Source organism: Elephantulus edwardii, unplaced genomic scaffold (genome assembly GCF_000299155.1).
Source record: "Elephantulus edwardii isolate Elephantulus edwardi_28Jun2011 unplaced genomic scaffold, EleEdw1.0 scaffold00141, whole genome shotgun sequence".
NCBI lineage: Eukaryota > Metazoa > Chordata > Mammalia > Macroscelidea > Macroscelididae > Elephantulus > Elephantulus edwardii.
In genome coordinates this window covers 8,243,864-8,256,320 of record NW_006399891.1, presented here as the reverse complement: position 1 = coordinate 8,256,320, position 12,457 = coordinate 8,243,864, and the positions used below count along the sequence as shown (strand labels likewise).

Here is a 12,457-nt window from a genome sequence, read left to right as displayed (position 1 = left end):
GTGAGCATAATTCAATGGGGATTAAGTTTACAAAACACAATGTCCAGGAATGATTGGATAAAACACAATGTGAGTGAAGGAAAGTATGAAATACAATGTATATGAATTTTGTAAGCAAACCAATATAAAATAAAAATCTGTAATTAAAATTTTAATGTGGGGTGGGAATTGAAAGAAATTTGAAAGATCTTCTGGATCCATAATGAGGCAACAAAAGCCCAAAAGGAGTAAAGTCACTAGAAGCACACAGAGGAAATCAGAGCTAAAATAAATTCTGCTATCTACAACTCTTTGTCCGATGTTTTCACAACCACAAACTACCTCACTAAAGGTTATCAGTACATGCTGGGCATTGTTAAGAAGATGCCTGAGGTATTAATGCTCACAACCCAAGGCTGTCAAGTTGATTCCAACTCACTGGAACCCGTTAAGACTAGAACGCTGTGGAAATCTCTCTGTAAATCTGTACAGACGCAAACTGCCACATGGATTTGAGCCTCTCATCTTTTGATTAGCAGTCAAATGCTTTAATCACTAAGCCACAGGGCTCTTTTTCAATGTCCTTAACCCTAGAAAGTAGAAATTATTATTACCCATATTTTACTGACAAGGAGGATGAGGCACAGAGAAGTTTTTTAAAGAAACCTGGTCAAAATTTAAAAGTTGCTATGAAAGTAATGAAGATTCAGACCAAAAGAGACCAACTCCTGAGCCCTGCTGGTAGGAAGCACCTAATTTACAAACTGGATATAGTCCAAATGCTTGTTTTTAAATTGGCTTCTGTGTTCAAACATTTTCCTAAAGAAATGTTAAAAATAATAGTTTCCTATACTAGCCTACAATATTTTTTTTCCTTGTAAGAAGACTACAGAAGCCATCCAAACTGTATGTATGGAGAGAATGGGCCTTTACAGGAAAGAAAATGAGATCAACCTACCTCAGTCTGGACTATGAAAAAACAATAATTAGGTTTTGCTCACAACACTAAAGATCACTGTGTTCAATGTTAGAAAGTAATGCACTACAACACATTTTAAATAAAATAAAAATTACAGCTGTGCTTTAAACTGTAATTTCTAGACCTTCCAGAATCCAACTGCTTCAAACAAGAGATAACTTTTAGAAGTAGGTAGTTTATTTCACATAATTAATTGACTCTAGGTGATCAGGCCATCAGAGACTACTGCTAAACTGGCTGAATTATTCCTTAAGTCTTAAGCTGAAATGTATTCTTTCAGAAAACAGTACTATATCCTGTTTTAAAACTTCACCAGTATTGTAACCATGACTCACAGATACTGCCTTGTAATTATATAACAAACCACATAATTGTCAATCTGTCATAAATTTAAACCAAAAATTTATGATAAATAACTCTATAGTTTAGAATCATGATAAATCATAGCACTCACTTACTGAGTAAATGATGTGCTACCCAATTGCACGCTGTCTATTAAACCGGCACAACTATCTGTCAGTGGTGTCCTGAGTTGTTTATTTTGACAGGACAGATGTCTCCATTGGACAACAGGTACTTCTTCTCACACCCTGCTCTGCACTCCTTTCTCCCCCATGGTTTCCTCCTGAACCTGCACCTTGCCTCAATATTACAGTTGGTAGGTGCCACTGAGTCAATTTTCACTCAATGTGAAAAATAAATAGTGACCCTATGTGGTCTTTTACCCATAGAGCCACCAACTTTTTGGTTAACAGTCAGGTAGTCATACACCAAGACCAGGGCTCCTTGTCTTTTCTTTGCTGTTGTCATGTACCATCAAGTCAGAACTGGCTCATAGATGACCCAACAGTATGTTTTCAGAGACTGTAAATCACAGACAGGAGACTGCTCATCTTTCCTTTATTTGTTGTTGCACGCTGTCGAGTTGACTATAACTCAGTGACCCACTGAACAGCAGATCTGAACCCTGCCCTATCCTATGCCAGCCTCATCATCTCTGATATTCTTGAGTCACTGTGACAGTCACTGTGACACTCCATCTTGATGAGGGTCTTACTCTCCTTTGCTGACCTCTCCCCCACCATCCTAGGTATGATGCCCTCTTCCAAGGACTAGCTCCTCACATCTTCTATCTCATGCATGTCTCCTAGCACATATTCAAAATATGAGAGGCAAAGCTTTGTCATCTTTGCCTCCAAGGAGCACACTGGCAGCACTTTCTTCAAGACATATTTAGTGGTTCTTTTTGGCAGGTCATGGTATATTCCATATTCTCCAGCATCAAAATGCAAAGGCATCATTTCTTCATGTTGCCAGGAGAAGCTTCTCCTTAGAAAAGGACATCATGCTTAGAAAGACGGAGACTTAGCAAAAGAGAGGAAGACTCAGAGATGAACTGACAGTGACTGCAACAACGGACTCGAGTACGTCAGGGATTGTGAGGCTGGCACAAGATAGGACAGGGTTCAGGTCTGCTGTTCCCAGGTCTCCATGAATTGTATTCAACTCAATGGCACCTAACAACAACACACATGTCTGGCCAAATCCCCAGAGTTACTAACCATGAGGTTATCCATCTCCCTCACCAAACTACCAATTCATTAGCACTTCCTGTGTGAGTTATTCTACTAAACATTTTACATGCATTACTTCACTAGTGGCATAGTGCTTTATGCACTGGGATGCCAACCTAAAGGTCAGCAGTTCAAATCGACAAGTGATTCCATGGGAGAAAAAGAAGCAGTATCCCCAGAAATGCAAAGGAAGGTCATCATGAGTCAGAATCCACTCACTGGGTAGATCACTTAATCCTCTTTAATACTCTAATATAAATGCTATTATTATCTCCATTTTGCATAAGAAGGAAGCGATGTTCAAAAGGTTTCTTCACTTTTTCAAGACACTGAAGAAACTCTGTAATAAGCTGTAATATGCAGATAATACAACATTACTTACTGAAAGTGAAGAGGACTTTAGGCACTTCTGAATAAAGATAAAAAACTATAGTCTTTGTCTTATAGTACAGACTACACATTAATAGAAAAACAAAATTTACAACTAAACTAATAAGCAACATCAAGACAAATGGAGAAAATACTGAAATTATCAAGGATTTCATTTTATATGGATCCATGGAAGAAGCAGTCAAGAAATCAAAGTACTATATTGGTAAACATCTATAAAGGCAAAAAAAAAATCTCTTAAAAGTATTAAAAAAGCAAAGATGTCAACTTGAAGATTAAGATGCACCTGACCCAAGCCAGGGTTATCTCCTACACATGTGAAAGCTGGACAATGTATAAGGAAGATCAAAAAACTACTACCAGTTTTATATTTTGGTGTTGGTGAAGAATATTAAATTCATCACAGACTGCCAGAAGAACAGACAAATCTGTCTTTAAAGAAAGGCAGCTGTACTTCTTTAGAAGCAAGGATGAAGAAACTTTGCTCACTTACTTTGGGCATGTTCTGGAAGACAAGGACATTAGGCTTGGCAAAGCAAAAGATCACCAAAGAAGAGGAAGTCTCTCAATGAGACAGATTCATACAGTGTTTTCAACAAAAAGCTCAAACCTCACAATGATCCTTAGGACCGTGGCACCTAAAAACAACCCAGTGCCTGACCCTAAAATTATTACGTTTTGGGTAATATCAGGTGATTTTTCTTGATGTAGATTTTATTTGTTCATTATATTCCAAATTGCTTTGTTTTCCATGAACACATCAACCAACTCTAAGAGAATGACTCAACAGTGAACCTAACAGTAAGGAAAAACCCAGGAATTGAAATTTGTTACTGATAATTCACAATGCGGGATAATCCCTAAGAGACTTGGCAGAAGTGACTGTCTTCTTCATAGTTTTCACGATACTGCCAAAACAACAGCTGCCACAGAACACCTGACATCAAGCACAGAAGCTTAAATTAGCCTAACTTAATAAACTTCAAGGCTTGAACCAAGTCCCAGCAATGTCCGAGGCATTAGCTGACTTAGGAAGGACACAGTGGGTGACAAACAATGTACATAAGCTGCTAATCTGGGTCCTCAATAGAGCTTCTCATCAGTTCACCAAACTGCTTCACCCTGTCCTTTCAAGCTGCCCTTCTGAAATCTAGCTGTGGTTTCCACTGTGTGATCTCTACATTTTCTGCCTTCCACAAACATCATAACTAGATTTCTCAGTAACAGCAAAAAATGGAAATGTTCTTATTACACCTCATCAAAAATATAAACAACCACAACAGGAATTGTAAATTCAATAGAAAAAGATTTTATGTATTCTTTCCTTTATTCAATAAATTTTAGTTGAACGCAGCGCACCTAGGTGCTGAGGACCCTCAGCAGGGACAAGCATCTCTCTCTGGGGTTATGGTCTAGTGTCTACTCTCACTGCAGAGATCAAAGACTACAGCCTTCACTAGGGACTGCATCTCAACATCAAGAAGACAAAAACCTCACCAGGAGACTGATAAGCAGTATCATGATAGATGGAGAAAAGACTAAAATAGTCAACAATTTCCTCTTACTTGGATCCACAATCAACACACGTGGTACCAGCAGTCAGGAGATCAAGAAACGTACTGTACTGGGCAAGTCTACTGTCAGGGACCTCGTCAAATTTCTGGAGAGCAATGACGTCAGTTTGAAAACAAAGGTGTAGCTGATTTAGGCTATGGTCTTTTCCATCACTTGCTATGCATCTAAGAGCCGTGCAATGAATAAGGATGAAGAAGAATTAATGTCTTTGAGCTGTAGTGGTGGTGAAGAGTACTGAATATCCCATGAACTAGAAAAATAGGTAGGTCTTGGACAAAGTGTAGCCAGAGCGTTCCTTGAAGGTAAAGATGACATAGCTTCATCTCACACACTTTGGGCATCTTGCTAGGAGAGGTTATTCCTTGGAGAGGGACACCATGCTTAGAAAAGTGAAGGGTCAGCAAAGTAAAGGAAGACCTTGGACAAGGTGGATTGACACAGTAACTTCAGCATAGGCTCACGTGTTGCAAAGCTGATGATGGCAAAGGACAGGAAAGGATTCAGATTTGTTGTTTACAGGGTCATTATGAGTTGTACTTGACTCAACGGCACCTAACAACATAACTAGAATCTAAATATCCTTCCAAAGAGCATAAGGTCCCTAAAGGGGACCAATTTAAAACAATTTCCATCCCATTAACTCCATAAAACAAAAACTGAAAGAGTGCCTTCAAAGATGAATTTGAGAGATAGGAACGTTTCAGTAACAAAGCTATTTAACAAGCAGATTCTGATGGAATGATTCAGGAAGGTAGAACAAAGAAAATATCTTCACACTTTCCCAATGAATATTCTTATAAAATAAAGTTGTTCTTTAATGAAAGTGAAAAATTAAGAGTGTAGGGAGAAATGAACGTGACATGACATCTCAGGATCTTTGTTGCTACAGACACCACCAGAAAAAGCTCAAGTCTGTCTCAATCTGCTTTCCCAGGCAACTACACAAGTAACCTTCCACAGCAAACAAATGAAGATAAATTAAAGGCAGAAATAAAAGTCAAATGACAGCATGCTGGAAACCTTCAGCAAAGGATCCTAAGAAGGGGACCTTCAGAATAAGTTCAGTCTAACTTTCAGAGTATCTGAACATAAAAAACCAGATATAGAATCTACACAGTCTTTTTTACAGCAAGAAGAGACAGCATTGATGCCAATTATTTTTTTGCCCTAGTCAAGAGAGCTTGTCATCCTTCCACAGAACAATTATCTGTAGGTGAATAATACTTAAAAGCTAAATTCTTTCTCCAATTCAGCCGAGAAAAAGTGCTGCTCACAGCAATTTGACATCATTTCATTAGATTAGATTAATTTTTAACTGTTATTCTAACAATTATGCCAACTACCATGTAATTAATATTCCAACTGACTTCACAAAAATTACAAAATACCCTAAAGAAAATAATTAGTCATTAGGCATGAATGAGACTTTTCTATGGCCAAGAGCACATAAAACACAAAGTTCATCAAATAACAGTTGGTATCAAAGCCTTTCACATACTTCTGTCAAATCTTAGCCGCCAGCATGTAAAGCTGACACTGGTAACTTACCCTAAACTTCACTTAATATATGAATGCACTTACTGATTTAAACTCTGAGGGTAAAATGATGAATGACGAAAGCCTCAGCAATTAAAAAGCTCTTTTTATTTGTAGAAGAGGCCAGATAAACAGATAGAATTGTTTGCTTCTTCCATTTCACTAACTGGAAATTAGAAAATTGGTTTATATCTTGGGGCTTTTTTTTGTTTTATTAAATAAACGTACATGTTGCACTCTTATCCTTTTCCCTCTTCCTTTTACCCCCCCCCTACTTTTCTTTCCTGGGTTTTATGTATTTTTATAACCCATCTTAGATCCTTTCTAGAGTAAGGCACAATATAAATAAAAATTAGTTAAACAGGATCTGATTTACTATGACAAAATACATCCTTCACCTGCAGTCCATCTTTGAACTAGCAGTGGTTGCCTCCAACTCCAGGACATTGAGTTGAGAGGGATCTAAGCCAATTCAAGGCCTCAGTAGGACAGAGTGCCATGGCTGATTAGTGATGTCTGCCTTGCGCAACAGTTTGAGGACCCATTTATCAACTCTATCCTTCAATAAGCCATTATAAACTAGTAAAACGTATACAGATTCATGAATGCACCAATTCTTCCAAATATTAAGGTTAAAGGTGGGACATTATCAAAGCCATAAACCAAAAAGGATTAAAGCCTTATGTTTTGGAGGAAGTAATGAAATTTAAAAAAAGCAAAACAAAACACTGGTAATAAACTCAATTCAAACAAAGCACTGTAGTGGCAAGGTGGTTAAAGCATTAGGCTGCTATCTGAAAAGAGAGCCTTTAAAACCACCAGTGGCTCCACAGGAGAAAAACATGCTATCTGTGCCCGTAAAGATTCACAGCGCTGGCAATTTCACTCTGCCCTGTGGTCCCTATAAGTAAAAATCCACTTGACAGCAGCGGGTTTCATTTTGGTTGGGTAAATTAAGAAATCCAAATGTCTGTTAAGCTGGGAAGTCTTGAGTGGGCTGGTTCACCATGCCTCAGTCGGCTTGGCTCTAAAACATCAGGTTGAACTAAATGATCACCTCAGCATTCTCTTTGGTCAATGATACATGTAGCCCAAAACTACCTCCCTGCTTGGCAGTACCAGAGAGCTGGTTTAAAACATTTCATACCCGCTTAACTTCACCACACAATGACATGCCTACTGTCTCCTAATCCCTTCACGATGTGCATGTGGGAGGGAGTGATCACCTAAAATTAATTTCTAAATTGTATTTCTAAAGTGTATTTTTAATCAGAAGCTTTTCAATGCAAGAAACTCCACATATGTAATATTTCTTTTCCTTAAAGAAATTTCCTCTTATCCACCTTGAAGCTGATGAAGGGGTTCAAAAACAGGGGCTTCAATTTTAATAATCAAAAAATTTTAAAAGTAAAAATAAAAAAAAAAAGTAAAACCACTTTCACCCAAAAGGAAAAGTGTCATCACTTCAACTGAAACAGTCATTTGTGGTTTCAAGACCAACCTACATCTTCCCACTACTGAAAAGTCTTTGTCACTCTAAGCCTATTCCAAGAACACCCCTACCCACATAATCTATCAGCACAGCTTTCTTGTCCAATAGCCAAAAAACAAAACTTCTACACAATGAATAACCAGAAATAAATCATACCACTCAGCAGGTCCTTCCCAGGGAAAATAAGCTGAAATGATCAAAAGTGTCCCTGACAACAAGTAAGGTCAATTCAAACTGGACATCCCTGGGAGAACAGAGCTATTTGTGTATGGCTGAGTCAATCTAGCAGTGGCCACTGCAATAGATATGTAGAATTTTCTCTACTACCCTGCATCCCCTTCTTTCAGGATCTCTCTCCAAGGAGTCCTCCTTTCCCGTAGGTGACTGTTGTTATGTGTCATCTTGTTGGAAGCCCACAGCTGACCCTCCACTAGGTTTTCAGAAGATATAAATTTAACCAGATAAGGTCTATCTACTCCCCTCAGAGCAGGTGGCAGACTCAAACCATGTGCCTCTGGGCTGGCAGCACAATACCTTACCCACAAGAGCTCATGAACAGAAGAACTCTAGTGATTAGAATAATCATATGATTAGAGATAGTCATGAGAGAATTCCTCCTCCAGGATTCAATTCTCCATCTCTGAAACACCTAGCAAGCAGAGCCAGAGTCCTTCTTAGGGCCTAAACTAGACACTACAAGATTACCAGGTTTAAGTATCACATAAGCCAAGCCGACAGTAGCCAGGGGCTCTCTTTTCTATCATGTAGCGAGCACCAGGCCTACAGAGAAGAAAGCAGGTCTAAAGGCAACAAGATAGTGACAGATTGCTGCCTGTCTGAATACCTTGATTTTTATGAGCTGAACTTCATACAAGAAACTCCCTTACTTAGTTCAGTGAACCAGTGAAGTCTTTTTCCCCTCTTACCTAGATCATCCTGGGTTAGCCACAAGTAGCTTGGAATTTGGGAGGAAATGTGTCTAATATGAAGGTATGCATATGAGCTTCAAGTGTTCCATAGTAAATCCCTAGATCTCAGATTCCAAGAGTTCCAATGAAACAAAAAACAAAAAAAAACCCCACACACAAAAATTAAAGAAAGAAATTATGCACACCAAAATAACTATCAAGGCTCACCTATCATTCAAGAACTGAAAGGGGAAGGACCACTGAAAGGCGGGAAAGATTATGGATATTTGGAGAGGGCAAAGAAGTTCACACCGGTAACTGTAAAAATTAGTATCTCTAGGGAGACAGTATTGAGAAAAGCTTCCAACATCCTCCCAGGCTTCTATTCTGGCTCCTCATCAACAGAAAAAGCAAACACGCACAACCCACAGGACCCAAACAAAAGAAACTTGTGGGTAAATAAACTGTTTCCAGCTTACGAGCCTAATTGTTGCTGTTATTTTTAGACTACAGTTTAGTTTTCCTTGTACAGCTGTCCTAGGGTCTATGCCACACAGGCTTGCCGGCTGAATAAAACATGAATATTAAACTCTGTGAAGCGTGTTAAGAATCTCCCTCAGATGGCATCTAAAGTAATTAGATAGTCATTAAAGAGTAATCTAACAAGCAATATTCTTGTGATGCTCTTCTATCAACTAACAGGGGAAATGATAATACACACATCAACAATGGGAGTGGCTAAACATTTCTTCTGCCAGTTCTTAAGAAAGTCATAGATTTTTCTGAGAATATAATTAAAGTGACAAACCCTTCCTCAGAAAAAATACACAAACTACACCGTGCGCTCCCACTCTCAACTTGGAATTTTTAGAAATGTTAAGTATCTATATGTATCACCATCAGAGAACTCCGGTGGCTTCTTATTGTTGTTGTTGAGAACCACTGAGTGGGAAGTGACCCATAGCTGACCCCCCAACAGGCTTTCAGAGGTTGTAAATTGCACAGGAGATTGCCCATCCTTCTCCTGCACTGCAAAGGTACACAGTTTGAATCCATCAGCTGCTCCTTTGAGAGAACGATGGTCCATCTGCTCTCATGCAATTTACTGCCTTTGAAAACCTGAAAGTCGGTCAGCTATGGGTCAGCTCTACCTCCATGGAACACAACAAAAATGCATCATTAGTAATCCTCGAAGACTTCAGAAGACTCTAAGATAGCACCTTCAGTTTCTGCAACTTAGATTATGAGAAAGGTAGGTTTTCTTATGTTCCCACTCCCCCTGCCATCAAATCAACTCATAGAAATCCAATAAGGACAGACTAGAACTGGTGCACATTTCCAAAGCTATAATTTTTATAGAAATAGAATACTACCTCATTCTCCTCAAGAGTACTGGTGGGTTAAAACTGCTAACACTCTGGTTAACAACCAAACTCTTACCTAATGTATCACCAAGGCTCTTTTTTATTTTCTAATGTCTCCCTTACCTTGTTAGACCATTTATAGGCTTGAAGGAGTTGACTATAGAGAGGAGTTTTGTCCTGCACAGGGTCTAGGCTTAGGAGTCCACTGTTATGGAGAGGATGGTTCTCAGACGGCTTGCCTACCAAATTGCTCAGACGTTCCAGCTCACTGAAAAGTAAACAAAGTAAATAAGCCTGAGTCCACTAAAGCACCATAGAAAAGTCACCTACTACTGTCAATGATTGTTCCTCAAGAAGTCACTTAAAGAGAATAATTTTTTGCAAAGTTGAATAGATCCAGGTCAATCCAAAAAACCTGTAACTGGGAGATTAATTTAAAGCAGAACTTTCTGGAATAATTCCAAAGAAGAAGAAAATAAATAGCAGTGGAATCAATAGCATAACTCCTAACATGAGGAATTAACAACTCCAATAATTCTCTGCAGAAGAATGGGGACTTTCTTGAATGTTGAAAGGTAGCAGAGAACTGCTTCTCATGGAGATGGTTTTCAGACTTTTGTGCAGATCATTATATCTGGCAGAACAGCAAATACCTGAATATACTATGATTATTTATCATCTACAGAGGGAAAATTTGTACATGATGCTTTATAGATGGCAAAACTTAGCAAAACAAAAAAGAGATAAAATAAAAAGAACGGTAAGATACCATGGAGTGGGCGTGTCAAACATTTTCTTCTAGCACAATAAGTACCAAAGCTTGATAAAAGAAGTCCCAACAGGAAAATCACATTCCAAGGGCACATTCAGAGGGTTAGCCTCAAACTGCCAACTAGAGAAGCTTCTGTAAGAACAGCATTCAAATCTCATTAATTTTGGAACAAAATAGTCACTCTCAGTACAACTGTGCAATGATTTAAGAAGGCAAAGAAGGTGATGTGAATATCTTAAACTTTCTATGATGGTGAAAGGTTAGAAAATCATACAGAAAGCAGAAACAAAATAGAAGAGGACAGTGCATTTCCTCCAGCAAGTAGAGTATTAATTGGCACTGCTCCACAAAACAGCAAGTAGAAGTAGGAGTTGAGGGTGGGGAGTGTATGATTCCCTGGCTTTCTCCCAACAGCAACAACAACAAAAAAAAATGTAGCTACTTAAGGGGGGGAGCAAAAAGAGGCACTCATCATTGGCCACAGCCGCCTCCTCCATCCTACCTCCTTCTTCCATCTGGTTTCTAAGGAGATCAAGTACAGGGGGTGTAGGATAGATTCAACCACTCAAGAAATCTTAGTATGCTCACCAAATACCTTGTTCTGCTTAAGTCAGTTCTGATAAGTACAAGGGGAAAAACCCTGACGTTCTAAACTCTTAGGAAAGACCAGCCCCATTATAGTGTGCCTACTATGTGCAAGGCATTTTACAAATATCCTCTCGTTCAATCCTTACAACAACATTTATAAAGCATAAATTAGGAAAGTGAGCTGTAAGACAGGGAAGGAAATGCATAATCTTTAATCCTAAAGGATCACAAATGCATACTGTGTGGGAACAGATGGGAAGAGGTGAGCATAGGTGATTAAACTGGCTAAGTGTGAGATTAAACAGAATAAACGGGTCAGGAGCAGCTAGGAGGGAAAGGCTAGGGGAAGAGGCACAAATAACAGTTCACGACCTGTTTTAACATTCGGGAAGGGTCGAGGATAGAACTAATGAAGACTCAGATCCATGTATGTTAGTGAATTAATTAACTAGGGCCACGTTGATCAGGTCATGCTGGATCCTATCAGTCTTGTTTGATCTGACACGGTGAGCACTGATGATAGATAAATGAAAAGCTAAATGAGAACTGGGAGTTTATAGCAACAGTCGGCCTCCTCGTGAGGATGACAGACGGGGTCCAAGGGGCTGGAGACAGCCAGATTGAGAGGCCAAGAGAAGAGACGAGAAAGCGGGGGTGGAGGATGAGGTATCTCTAAGGGCAGACAGAGGTTTACAGAGAACGGGAAAAGGATGGAAAACAAGGGAATCAGAAAACAATCCCTAACTGGAAAGACGCGCGGAGTCGGACCCCTTTACCCGGTACCTACTTGAGGTCCCGGTTGACCGAATGTAAGTTGTCCTGGAAGTGCGCAATGAAGGCCTTCTCCCGGCCCTCCAGAGTCTCCTTGTTCCGCATGCCATCTTTCAGGCAATCAAACACCCTACTCACGCTGGAGCGCAGCGCCTGGATGGCGCTAATAGCTTGCGCAAAGGCATCCAGGTTCACTCCAACACTAAGCACGTCCGCCATGATGCCGCCGCCACAACAGGCTTCCAAAATCAGACTGCACTAGCAAAAATCGGCGCTCACTGATGACGTATAGCCGTGAGGACTTATGGGAAATGCAGTGCATGCGAGGTGGCGCGGTTCAGGTGGTTAGAGTTGCTCGACAGAAAAAGCAAGCTTTCATTTAAACTACTAGAGATTAAGGTGCACCAATGTAAAATTTAAAAAAATAATAATAAATATCAAGGTATGCCTGATTCAAGCCAGGGTCTTTCCAATCACTTGCTATGCTAGAGATGAATAAGGATGGCAGCAGAAGAATCTTTGCCTTTGA

At 39.5% G+C, this 12,457-nt stretch overlaps 1 protein-coding gene across 2 annotated transcripts in view; it reads right to left on the bottom strand.

Annotated features, from left to right (window-relative positions):
• The window catches only part of LOC102845747 (mediator of RNA polymerase II transcription subunit 27-like), a 308,803-nt gene extending 296,634 nt beyond the window's left edge, over positions 1 to 12,169 (bottom strand). For both annotated transcript variants that reach the window (XM_006894415.1, XM_006894416.1), the window contains exons 1-2: positions 11,945 to 12,169; positions 9,921 to 10,065 (exon numbers count right to left, since the gene is read on the bottom strand). In XM_006894415.1, the coding sequence (XP_006894477.1) occupies positions 9,921 to 10,065; positions 11,945 to 12,147 (348 nt within the window). In that variant the 5' untranslated portion in view covers positions 12,148 to 12,169. The remainder of the gene's footprint in view (positions 1 to 9,920; positions 10,066 to 11,944) is intronic.
• Between the last annotated feature and the right edge of the window lie 288 nt (positions 12,170 to 12,457).